We start from the raw sequence: 13,584 nt of genomic DNA, 5'->3' as shown, positions 1-13,584 counted from the left end.
TCAGCCTGCCCACCCAGAAAAAAGTGGTTAACGTCTGTGCAATGACCTATATGCACACGAGTGAAGTCTTGGTGCAGTGACCTGTGGCAAGGCTCTTTACCTTACATGTGCAACACAGTCTGAGCTCTGTGAATAAATACTCTGTACACAACTCAAAAAGACTATCTTAGCTTATGTCGTTATGGGGAAAACTTTGTGGGGTTATGACTGTAGCCATAAAAAAGAAATTATAAAGAAACAAAACATATTTGAGTAGGGTATACTGACCTAATCAAGAATGACACTGAAACACTACTGCAAACATGGTCATGGTATGTCTTTTTAAGGTAATTAATGTGACTAAAACAGCCTTTTTAAATTATTATCCACTAGAGGGGAATCGTACAAAGCTGTATTAACCAGGTTTCATAAAATTTTGTGAATATTGACTTGGAGACCAGTTTAACTGTACACTTTTTTGTTTTACTCAAGTTCTCTGGATGCAGCAGTGGGCTGTATGTGTATCATTTTTATCTGTAACATCATGTATTCTAGAGATGCACGATATTGTCAGAAATGATATTGGCTCATAATTACATGTTAAGGTCATTTTTGGTAGCGTTCAGTACTACTTTTTGACTGAAGTCTTAATAATTTACTTTGTCTTTACAACTATGATCAATGCCAGCCTGTCAGCACTAAACCAAACCACGTTGGGATATGAAGGGATATTGAAATCACAGAATGCAACAAATGTCTTGTTTGTTCCATTTAGTTGACAACAAAAAATAATGATAAGACAGGGGGAACTTATTTTTCCCACTGGAAAGTGCATTTGAAAGACTTGATTTTTTTCTTTTTTAATGACAGTCCAGCCTATAATCCAGAGCACTTTACATGCCCCGCTATCAACCTGTTTGCTTGGGTGTAATTGTGATGATGCTAATGTGACTAATGTGTAGCAGAGTTGGACTATTTTTTTTTTATGCTTGCTGAAGTGGTACACAGTTTGTTTAACATATTGGAAGTTACAGTTATTGTGAATGCGCTAAAGCGACTAACTGGGCTAACACTTCAAATGTGGAGCGTTTTACAAACAACTTTGGGTGTTATTATTAACGCAGTTAATAAAATTTTAACTCTGACTGTTTCGTCTTGCTCAGTGTGGCTTACACTTCGGTGCGCCTTATAGTGTATATGACTTCATTTTAAAAATAGACCATTCATTTACAGCGTGCCTCCAGTGCCCTCTATATTGTGTGACAGTATATCTTATACTTAAAAAAAAGTTTAAAAGTTGCATATTGTTTTCATTTTTTGTATTTTTGCAAATATTCCATGTTGTGCTTCTGTATTTTATGCCATAAATGGCAAATCGAGTAGGCTACATAGCACAATAATCAAGTCCCATTCACCCATTAAAGCTCAAATCCGCACACTGTTGACACCAAGACTGCCATGTAAGGTGCTGGCCGAGCACCAGCAGTTACATGCCGTTCAGGCCATGTGACACATGGGCAGTGACTTCAGTGAGTTTGTCTCCAAGAAATTTACATGACTGAAGTTTTGTAGAGAGTTTAGTCTCAGTACTTTCATCAGCCACTTTCCTTCTTTAAAATACAGCCATTTCTACAGTTTTTCAGTCTCGAAATAGACTGAGTGCACCAGACAAGAACAAGCGGGTACAGACAAAGACAAATAACAACCCTGCAAAAGTAACAGCAACTTAATGCATATTTGTTATTTCCAGCTGTTTACTGTCTAATAAGGGGGTTACAAATCTCCCTCCTAACATTAACGCTGCTGGGATTTAAACTTCAATTGTGCCATTTTTAATTTGGTCACATTTCCTGTTGCTGCACATTTCTGCTCTACTTTGATTTTGCAGGACACATTCACAACTGGGAATGTGCCAGTTCAACCACTGAGCCTGCTGCTGACTACTGGAGCATTTGGGGGTTACTTTTCTTAAGGGCACCTTGAGCTAAAGCTGCTGGTGGTGCCAAACAGTGTCATTAATGCTCCCAACCAGCTGACCCAAAAGCCAACTTCATTCCTGCATGTGTGTGTGTGTCTTCAAACTGCTTTAGAGTCACATACGAATGCTGTGTTAAATCCTCCTCTGGATCAATAGTTGGACACAAACTGTCACGGAGAGAACAAGACACACAAGAGATTAAGAGAGGACAGCAAGAGAAGACGCATGTGATAGGGCGGAAGAAACAAAGACAGAAACCAGAGTGCATTCCCAGCACTCTCTGGTATACACAGATATAATTCATCCAGAAAATATAAATACACTCGCAAGTACTATACTTTAGACCACCTGAGAATACACACAATGTATTCACTCACACACACACACACACACGTGTACACAGCAGTCAAGTCTAAAGCCCTCAAACAGTTGAAGATGTTCCCCAAAAAGGAGGCTAGCTTGATTGCTCAGACATTCATGCAAATGAGAAAAACTTACTCCTATAGACACAAAAATACATTATATTTCAGTTCATTCTGATACAAAGGAGAGAGAAAAATAAAGCAAAGAGTGATTTAAAAAAAAGGAAGAGGAGAAGGAGCAGTGAGGATACCGTCTGTGAGCATGACTGCCTGTGAGGATTATAAGGAGAGGCTGAGATGAAACTAAGGAGTTGGGAGAAAATTTAACTGATTACTGAATAAAGAGAAATTGTGACATGAAAGGAAACATTCTGGACAAAAAACAAAAAACAAGTTGATTAAAATTAGAATGAAAATGTAGCAGGCAAATGTTTAAAAACCTTTTAACTTGATGTATAAAGGAAGCCATGTGCATAAATAATCTTTATATTCATTTTTTACCATTTGGGTAACAATTTTTATCCATTAAGTATTTATTTTTAAATTGTCTGGGTTTTTTTACATTACTAAAGAGTTTTAAAATAAAAGCTAATTTTAAAAATACAAAAGTTTCTAGTTGTTATTTTTGTTTGATTCATAACATTTTGAATGTAATGAACAATTAAATAAAGAATTTATTTAAAACCAAACTGTAAATATTTAAAAAATAAAAACACTTAAACACAACTAAAGTTGAATTTTATAAAGATTCATTCTCTTTACCGCAGGGGCGAAATAATCATGGTTTGGGCTTGTTTAGCTCCTAAAAGCAAAAGGAAAAACTTTTAGAGGAGGACAGAGAGTATTTAGTTAAATAGCAGCAAATGTGTACAAATGAAATTATAAAGGCTAACATAACAGGAAAAAGATGATGCACACATTAAAATTCACCTTCAATACAATGAGGAGATCAATCTTGCTTTTTACTGTTTTTATACCAATTAACTGTCGGAACTAAAAAAAAAAGACACGACAGAAGGGCCAAAAGCAAATACAAGCAAAAAAGATGGGAGGGGAAAAGCAAACTGTAAAAATAAATCTTTAAATGAGAAATGAATAATTCATAGATGGTGTGAAGACTAGAGTAAAAGGAGATTTTAAAGCGTTGAACAGAGGAGGGACAGAAATTGGCAGATAACAAACATCACACAATGCAAATGACAGCTTTGCTCTGGGTCTGACTGCCTGACAGTTGTTTCATTACAACCTCATAATTCTGGAACCCCGAAGCAAAGCGGAAAGAAAACAAGGAGAGAGGCTGAAATAGTGTCTTAGTGGGAGAAAATTTGAGAGAAAATTAGAAACAAACCCACGCGTCTGGTTCAGATGAGCTGAGCGCACACAGGGAGAGGCAAAAGGAGAACAATGCTCCCCACATGTAAGCGTAAGTGAAGGTCCTTTATTGTGCTTACACACCATTCACACAGAAGCACACATGGCGGTGGTGAAGGGCTCATAAATCCACTCATTCACTTTGCCTTAGTGGCTACATTTTTACACTGGTGGACATGAGCTCTGGGGAAATGCATTTATCTGTTACTCATTCAGGAGCTTGATAACCAAATGCCTTCTTATCTGTACATTATTCTCACTCACATCTTCACGTTCTGACTCAACCATATCTTTTTCATTGTTTCATTATTCAAACGTCTATCTCTTTTTAAATTTACTGGGTCACACGTAATTGATCACTCACGTTCTTCTTTTTTCAGCATGTCACTCAATCACGTTGTGCTTTTTAAAAAGTGCTCATTCAAATCAATACAATGTAACCCCCCCCCCCCCCCCCCCTCCTTAACAAAAAAGGGCTTTGTTTTAAACATTTAGAGTAGTAGGCCACAGAAATCCCCAGGCTGCCTCTTCCAATGAAGCTTTCTGACAGAATCCAAACACAGACTGAAGTCTTCAAAACAACAACTCTGCTCTCATCTCTGTCTGGTTCTGATTGAGTATGAAAGCTTTGATTTTTGATAGCAAAGATGACGATAAGAAGCTATTCTTTTACTCAAATTCCCAGTTAAGAGAGAAAAAAAAAAGACTGTACTTGTGCTATGTGAACAAAGAGTTAGAGCAGGTTAATTCCGTGTCAATATTGACTTATTAATAAGCAGCTCACGCTGATCCCAGTCTTTAGCTCAAACTTGCTCGTTCTTCATCACTAAACGCATCTTAAATAACATGCAGTATATAGTAATTACAGTGTACTTGACAAATAATGACAAAAGGTTCTGTCAGGTAGAATGCCTCCTTATTGGTGTTTTCACTTGAATTGATTTTCCTCAGCTGTCTGAAATCGCCATGGAAACTGCACCTATTCAAGCTCCAGTCAATCAAACTGTATTTGCGGGCTTTTTATATTGATCACCATTAAACCACAAAGCTTCACACTGAAAACTGTGTTTGTGTTTCTCAAAATAAATATGGTTGTTCACTTTAACTGCTTCACTTAAGTAAATATTTTCTCATTTCCAGAACAAGATGGCTAATCAATTTCAAAGTTTCACCAAAGAGCATTAATAATCATTCTTTTCTTTTAAATGTTTATTTTAAATCACATTTTCATCATTTTGTTTAATTCTTCTGACATGCTTTGTTATTTATTAACCTTAAATTACATGAATAACTTCTCCCCTTTTTCTCAGACCCTTTTTTTCTCGTTTCAACTTGTTAAAGACCCATTCTGATCATCTTTAACTATTTTCAAAGTGTTCCTAGTGGTCTTTTATTTGTGATGATACCATTTGTAGCCAAAATAAAAAAATGTCTGTCGTTCACTAGGACACCCCTCTCATTCCCATAACCCATCTGTTCACAAGTTTTGAATAAAGAAATACTCAAAAATGCACATTTTAGCCTAAATTTCTTAATATATTCTCTCCATAATCAGAAAAAGGCCACAAAAACACACAACTTTTCGTCAGACTTGGTCCTTAAACCATCACAGTTCTTTTGCACTTTAGAAAGCTTGAGGAAAAAATGAGAAATCAAAAAATCTTCACCAAAAATATCAAAGCTGGGAAAAGGAGGCAGTGAAAAGAAGCATGCAAAGCACAGGGTTCAGTCAACCGCCATCCATCCTCCTCTTTCTCCCTCGCACATAACCCTGTTCTGCTGGAGCCCTTATCTTCACAGTGCTTTTACACTGAATGAAGCTGCAGGGGAACCTAAACTGACTTCACACATGCACACATCCTCCCTTGCATGCTTTCCATTTTTCCTTCCTATGACATCTTACCCGTGACAGTGATCAGCATGGGAGCAACCAGTGGCCTGTTGTTATCCAGTTTTCGGCTCAGTCGGATCTCTCCACTGGTGTGATTCAAGAGCAGCAGGTGAAGCTCATTTCCTCTGTCGATGGTGTAGTACAGCCTGTCTGAGACATCAGGGTCGTGGGCAGGTACCCTGCCAATCACCCCACTGGGGAAACTATTTGACCGATTGGATACAAAGTTGTTAAAAATGATGTGAAAGTCTTGTAGGGTTGGTCGATTGTCGTTCTGGTCCACCAAACGGATTCTTACGGTAGCCCTGCTCACCAGGGGTGCTGATGTAGCCTGAACGACAATGACATACTCATTTCGGGCCTCATAGTCGAGATCAATGAGTGAAGTGAGTTCTCCTGAAAAGATGTCCATCTGAAAGATCTCGGGTATGTTGCCCTCCACAATCTGGTACATTATTTGGGCGTTGGCACCCTCGTCAGGGTCTGTGGCTGTGATCTGAGAAACCACAGAGCCCACAGCACTGTTTTCCTTCACTAATACTTCAAAGTCATCAGCAGGAAAGACAGGGGCGTTGTCATTGACATCAAGGACTGTCACTTGGATGTGTACAGGGGTTCGTTGAGGGGGAACGCCACGATCCACAGCATAAGCTGTAAGCTCATAAAACGGCACACTTTCCCGATCCAAGCGGCGAACTGTTCTGACAATGCCAGACGTTGGTTCAATGGTAAAATCACCATCCCCGTCCTCGCCGTTTTGGAACGTGTACTGAACACGCCCGTTAGCGTGAGCATCACGGTCGGTGGCTGAGATCTGCAGAACGCTGGTAAAGGGAGGGGCGTCTTCGCTTACGGTTCCCTGATATCTGGGGCTAAGGAACTGAGGAGAATTGTCATTTACGTCATTGACGTTTACCTCAACATATGTTGTGTCTGACTTCTGTGGTATCCCATTGTCTTTAGCTGTTATTGCCAGAGTGTAGGTCATCTGATCCTCATAGTCGAGCTCTGCCTGAAGCGTTATTGCACCTGTCGCTGGATCAATACGGAACTGAGGGATGTTGTCCTCAAGAAAGTAAGTGATTCGAGCATTTTCACCAACATCATCATCTGTGGCACTGATCACAACGACAGTGCTTCCAGGAGGCTGGTCCTCATTCACACTAACAGAGTAGTGGGCGCTCTGGAACACAGGTCGATGTGTATTGGCATCTGTGATATTGATATGCACCTGACAGGTGTCATGGAGCGTCCTGTCCGAGGCAGTGACTGTGAGAACGTAGCGTCGCTCCTGTTTGTAGTCCAGTGGGAGAGCCAATGAGAGAAGTCCTGCTCCTCCTGCTGTACTAATAGCAAAGCGGTTTCTGGTGTTCCCTCCAGTTATTTGATAGGTCACCGCACTGTTAACATCTCGATCCACAGCTGTGACCGTCACTACACTTGTGCCAACCGCTGCATCCTCATTCAAGCGACCATAGTACTCTTTCTGGAGAAACTCTGGGCGGTTGTCATTAACATCCATCACGGTAATAGTAACACTGGCTGTGGCAGAGAGAGGAGGCATCCCATAATCCCTTGCTTCCACACCAAAGAAATAGTGCTCCACAGATTCTCTGTCAAGAATGGAGCTGACAGTGACCCAGCCTGTTGCAGAATTGATGATAAACGGTGTGTCAGAGCCAGTTCCAGTTAACCTGTACTCTAGTCTGGCATTATCACCTGAGTCTGTGTCAATGGCCTGAATGTGGAGGATGGAACTGCCAACTGGGGCACTCTCAAGCACTGATGCCTGAAATGGTGTGGAGACAAAGATAGGCGGGTTATCATTGACATCTGTCACTTGTACACTCACAATGCCAGTATTGTTGGACAATGGTGGTCTTCCGTTGTCTTGTGCACGAACACGGAGTGTGTACTCCCGTTCAGACTCATAGTCCAGTGGTGCTACCACCTGGATCTCACCAGTGACGCTATCAATAGAAAACTGTCCACGACTGTTTCCACTAATGATGTTATAATGAACAGCAGCATTACTGTCCTTGTCTCGGTCTGTCGCACTCACACGGAGGATCTCAGAATGTGGTCGCACATCCTCTTTGACTGCCACCACGTAGCGCTTTTCACTGAACTGTGGTACATTGTCATTCTCATCTAGCACCGTAATAAAGACTTTGACGGTGGCAGAGCGTGGCCCTGGATCCTTCCCCTGATCACTGGCTTCCACGTGAAGCGTATAGTGCTCATTTGACTCACGGTCCACAGATCCACGGGTTGTAATGAGACCAGAGCGTGGGTCAATCTCAAAAGCAACCCGTGCCATCACTGCTGTGTCACCAACAAACCGGTAGCGAATATTAGCATTAGATGGAGAATCTGAATCTTTTGCTCTGAGCTGCAGGATGGGATAGCCTTCTTCTACGTTCTCCCTAATTGTCTCTCTGTACTCTGACTGTTCAAAAATGGGAGAGTGATCATTCCGGTCAGAAACTGTAATGGTCACCATTGTAGTGCCAGAGAGACGAGGGGAGCCGTGATCGGTTGCCGTGACCCGAAAGTGGTGCAGGTCCATGTGCTCTCTGTCAAGCATTTGAGTGGTGGTGATAAGGCCTGTGTTGGGATGGATTTGGAAGTAGTCAGATGACCGACTGTTCATTAATGGGGCCATCGAGTAGCTCATCCTGCCTGGATCTCCTGGATCTGGGTCTGTTGCCGACATGATGATGACAGAGGTGCTCGATGGCTGGTTCTCAGCCACCTGTACTTGGTAGTTGTACAGTGAGAAATGGGGGTGCCTGTTGGCTGCACGCCTGGATCGAGACCATGGCATTAAAATCCTCCTCTCTTTTTCCCCCCGTGAGGTATCACCTTCTACTACTATAAGTCGTTCCAGACTCCTCTCTCCTCTTGAAGTGTGATTTTCCTCCCCCTGCACCCCACTTTCACCCTGCTCATCTCCCTGATAGCTTTCATTTAGTTGACTCTCTCCACTTCTTTGCATATCATCTAACTGTGGGATGGGGCCGCTATCCTTACCCTGACCTTTCTGTCCCTGGACATCTCTCCCCTCTCCTGCTTTTGTTACTCCCTCTACCCTCTCATTCTGCACTTCCTCCTCCTCCTCTGCTCGTGGTTCCCTCCCTTCTAGCAGCAGCGCCTCTCTTTCGCCTTCCCCCACCTGCAATTTTCCTCCCCAAACAGCAGTGGACATCTCCAAGCCCTCTCCCTCCCTCTCCACACTCCTCTCCCTTTCTTCTCCGACCCCCATCTGCTGCCTGTCTAAATGTCTGACACCTTCAGGCTCTAATGGCACTTGATTAATGAATTTTAAATGCACAAGTGCGCCTTCTCCTGCCCCGGTGGCTGAAATGTTGGAGATGCTGTCAGTGCACCCTGCTGGGACAGCACTCTCCTCTTCCTGTTGAGTCTGACCATGCCAGGATGACGTTCCCTTATGAGATCTGGGGCCACATCCTTTGCTTTCACTGCCCCCCTCCTTATTGTTGTTGTTATTGCTGTTAAATCTGCTCCACAGAAACACTAGCGGAACTGTCCGTGGTCCTGAAATCAATGGTCTCACAAACACACGCTGCCATGTGCTCTGATTCTTTTCTGCGAAAAACGAGGGGTGGCGGGACGTGATGCTGCAGGACTGTGGCGTGATTGCTGCTGCAGAGTCAAAGGAGCCTGACGCAGCACTGGGAGATGTAACAGGAAACTTCGCTGGCAAGAAAAAGTCTGAGTCAGACTCTGCCTCTGGAGTTGCTTTTACTTTTTCAGCAGATGAAGTCAGCGCTGGTTTTCCCCTCCCTGCGCGATAATCGGATTGAGCGCGCGTACCGAGGACAGATTCTGATTTGGGACTGACGCTTTTGTTAAATAATGAATGTCTGGCGGGCGTCTGTGTGATGCTGCTGAGATTAAATTGGATGAGAGGATTCATCTTAACCACGCCCCTCTGTGGGGTCATGGAAACCGCACAGCATCCGTCTCTTAATTCCTTTTTGCTAAAGCAGCCACCAGAAAGCCCCCTGGTCGTACCTCTCTGCCTTGCGGTTGCTGGTGCAGATTCCCCAGAAAGAAGCTCGTTAAAAGGGATGTGTGAGAGCCCTAGAATTGAAAAAGCCAACCCATTATCTGCCCAATTAGATAAATGAATGTGTTTGTTGCCGAGGAACGCCGCCCCTCCTCCTCCCCCGCCACCCTTTACCTCTCTCCCGGTATCCCTCCCCTCACCCATTTTCCTGGCATGGTTAGACTTTGCATTTGCATAAGGGAATGAGGATAACCAACAACCTAGTGACGCCTCAAAACCGTTCCTAATTAACACGTGTGAGCTACATTTATGTGTAGTTTTGGCCCAAACATCTGCCCCACCTCCCTTTCTCCCCTTCTTCTTCCTGCTCATAATGCACCCAGTCATCCAGCTGTCATCAACCCCCTCTCTGTTGCTGTTGGGATCGATAAGACTGTGCCTTCCAAAATGAGAACAATTACCAGGCTTCCTTTCCACGCCAACACAGCCCCGAACAGCTGCAGCAGCTTGTTGCTCCAAAAGATCAGTGAGAGCGGTCTGAGAGGATTCAAGAGTTGGACAAATGCAAACGTTTCTCTGCTTTGTTTCCCAAATACAGTCTGAAATATTAGTTAAGACGTGGTCACATTTAAAGATGTTGCTTGAAGTATCAATGTGAGGTAAATGATATCCAGACAGAGGGGGGTTGCGCCAAGATGTAGAGGATGGGAAGCAGCCAGGTGTGAGCTTCTTGGTCAGCACGAGGGTTTGGGTCTTGCGGTTTACACGACGGACATGCCAAGATGCTAAAGAGCTGACCGACAGCCCCCTGACCCCAGAAGCCCTCTTTCGAACCCTTTCCCTCTTCAAGCGTCTACTTCCGGGTCCGGTGCAGATGTCCGAAATGTGCACAAAGGCTCCGGCAGCTCCACGTTTGGCGAGGTGTGGCCTCAGCGCCGGGCAGCATTGCGCGCACGTCTTAGTCCTTTGTACTGCCCTTTTTTTTCCGTTTTTCATCAGCACAAAGGTGAAAGCAGGTGAAGAAGGGGGCGAAACAACGCCCTTCCTCTCCACCTCCCCTCTGCGAACTCCCTCCTCTGCGCTGACGCCATCCGAGTTCGCCCTGCCGCTCCTGAGACCAGCATGGGGAAGGGAAGGAGCCGGTGACGGAGCACCGTCTGCGCGCCCACAAAACGTCCCGACTCGTTTCAGCCTTTTTCTCCGCGCCCATCTCGACCCGTCCCACTGATATCCACCTCTTAGCCCCCACCTGCGCTTCAGTCCAGAGCATCCCTCGGGCTGTATCCACTCCACGGTCCACCTGCATGCGCTGAGATTCCCGCCTCCCCTCGGCAACTCCCCTGCATCCTCGCACCGATGCGGCTGTCGCTGCTGGTCCACTTTGCAGGCTTCTCGATGACAGAGGCCCCGGGTCCATCTGTTGGAAGCCCCTCCTAAACTCACCCTCCTCGAGGTGAAGGCTAACAAAGGACCGAGGAGAAGCAGGTGGAGAGCCAGAAAGGAGAGCAGGAGCGGGGTGAAGCCCGTTGGCGGTGCAGCCATTTAGTCTTTTCCTTTCTCTGGGTTTTCCCTACTTTCTCCTCTTCCCTGTCAGAGTGGCTTTCACCCTTGAGTTTCCTTCTCTCCGGTACTTCTCTCCGTCCCTCGTTCCAGCTCGGTGGCCAGTTCCAGGAGCGCCAGCGCCGCCTGACACCTTCCCCCAGGCTCCCCCTTGTCTCTCTCGGTCCGGAGAGTTGGCATCTACCCTCTGTGTTCCGTGGAGCTCGAGGCGTGAGCGCTAGGAGCGGCGTGGCGGCAGCATCTCTCCTCCCGTTCACTTACATCCAACATGGCTCACACACTCAACACTGACTGCCTGCCTGGCTGGCTCACACACGCTGTCCCTCAGTGTGTGCGATGCCTGCACCGTTCTATCAGCAACAGCGCAGCCCTGTGGTCGGCTACTCTCCATCCTTCCATCCACGCATCCATGCGCACACACGCACCATCACGCTTTCTGCTCTCTATACCCCTCCCCCTTTCCCTTGTATGTCATAATGGTGGGATCCGTAGAGATGGACTGCAGGCAAACCTACAACTGGGAGAGAAATAGCCCAAGATCTCATCCAAATCTCTTAAGTAACATTCATGAAAATCTTCAATCAAAAGCATGATGAAATAAAACGACTGTCCAAGCTTTGAAAAGTGCATACATCTTCTGATCTATTTTCGAAGCGTTCCCAGTGGTCTTTTAATTCTGATTATGCCATGTTTAGGCAAAATAAAAATGTGTTGTTTTCAGGACATCATTTCTGCAGAGCGGCAGAAGTTCATTAGAAATTTGTCTCTGAATTGTGCGTTGGACTGTTGCCGAGGAGTTGATGCAGTTTCCTGCTATAGTTTACAGCCCCTCACACCCTCAACCTAACATTACCAACAAAAAAAATTGTAGGCAACCCTGGAGCGTTCGCCTTATACAGTTTTGAGCTGTATGCCTGCTTGGACAAGGACAACAAAGACGTCAATTTATCTATTTGTCTGCACACAGCAGACAGTCCCCATGTAGTGTCATATCTTGGTAGTCATACTGATCAGACTCTTCCAGACTTATTATAACAACAGCAAGTGTGAGGCCCCACTCCCATTTTCCAAGTATTGATGTTAATGCTTGGAGTTAAAATGTGCAGAGTAAAAACGACTTTGTGGGGATTATTCAACACTTTTTAGTGTTAAATTTGTACAGATAGTGTCAATTATTAACTACCAAAAGAGTTTTGTTAACTCTGAAATTTCAACACTATGTTTAGTGTCACTTTAACACTGCGTAGATAAGGACAATATGTAATCCTGCTCAGAGTTAAAATCAACTCTTTAAGTGTTGCATTAACACTTGAGTTTTTATGCATCAGAATGGAGCGGAGCACAGAGCTGGGGCTTCTATGTCACTCCTACAAGATTTTTCAAACGGCACTTTCTTTATCTGCTCCTCATTCACAACAATTTGAATCAAGAAATCCTCAAAAATTCAATTTTAAGATTAACATTTTAATATGTGTCCCAGAAAAATGCCATGACAACATGTTAAAAACACCAAAAACACCATTTACATGAACAAAGTATTTCTGTTGCAAATGTTTCGTTTGACAGGCTTTCTCATTTCCATGTGGGGCTGCCTTTGGTCCACTCTAATGACATGTCTGAGGTTAGTTCAAGAAAAAGTGACGTAATCTTTCATCATTGATGTTTCCCTGAGTCACGTACTCACACTCAAAGTCCAGCCCAGAGATTCACGTTTGTTTATCTCTTGTCTCTCAAAACCGTATTAAAGGATTACTGTGATTAATTCCAGTAGCAGGCACTTTTGCACAATCTGACAATCATCTCAATTTAACTCTAATTTGGGGATGGCTAAATAGACAGATCCATATCATGATGTTGACTGGAAAAGAAATTACATTATGCAAATTTGTAGAATTCGAATTTCCTCCAAAAATCATTTCCTTTTCTTGCCATTCACTGCTGATTTAGGCAATACAACTGTCTGGGTGGTGTAGTTTTTTTTCTTCTCTTTTTTTTCCAGACACGGCTCAAATTAAATCTAATTTCTCCCTGCGGCTGATGGGAGGAGATGCACTAGGCGCGTCAGTCGGGGGTGCCTTGCTTCAGCGCCCAGACAAGCAGCCAAGTGCACGCCCACGCCTATGTGCACTGTGTGGCTCAGCATCTGCACATGTGGGCTTTCAGGGAGGCCCATCCCGCGGTTGGCTGTCCATCTGTCCGTTAAGAGTCTTGCTTTGTATTTTCAGCTGACTGATGTCTGCATGATAACCTTTTTTAGTGATAGGCGGGAACATTTGTGGAGTTGTTTTAAAGTGTTAAAATGCAAAATAATGGACTTTGGGGGCTACATTTAATTTATTTCTCTTTTCCTTCACTGCAACTTTTTAAAGTCAGGACTCAAATGCATGCAGTAAAAAGGTTCAATAACTAC

The 13,584-nt window shown here is 44.0% G+C and overlaps 1 protein-coding gene across 3 annotated transcripts in view; it reads right to left on the bottom strand.

Moving 5' to 3' along the window:
* celsr3 (cadherin EGF LAG seven-pass G-type receptor 3) overlaps window positions 1-11,687 on the bottom strand; it is a 103,621-nt gene extending 91,934 nt beyond the window's left edge. For 2 of the 3 annotated variants that reach the window (XM_011476832.3, XM_020704489.2), the window contains exon 1: window positions 5,594-11,685. In XM_011476832.3, coding sequence (XP_011475134.2) covers window positions 5,594-11,156 — 5,563 coding nt within the window. In that variant the 5' untranslated portion in view covers window positions 11,157-11,685. Of the gene's footprint in view, window positions 1-5,593 lie in introns of all 3 variants that reach the window. The other variant, XM_020704490.2, reaches the window with a different exon arrangement.
* Between the last annotated feature and the right edge of the window lie 1,897 nt (window positions 11,688-13,584).

Source organism: Oryzias latipes, chromosome 7, assembly GCF_002234675.1.
Source record: "Oryzias latipes chromosome 7, ASM223467v1".
In the NCBI taxonomy this organism is placed as follows: Eukaryota; Metazoa; Chordata; class Actinopteri; order Beloniformes; family Adrianichthyidae; genus Oryzias; species Oryzias latipes.
The sequence above is the reverse complement of the archived record's forward strand: the minus strand, read 5'-3'. Positions and strand labels throughout refer to the sequence as shown.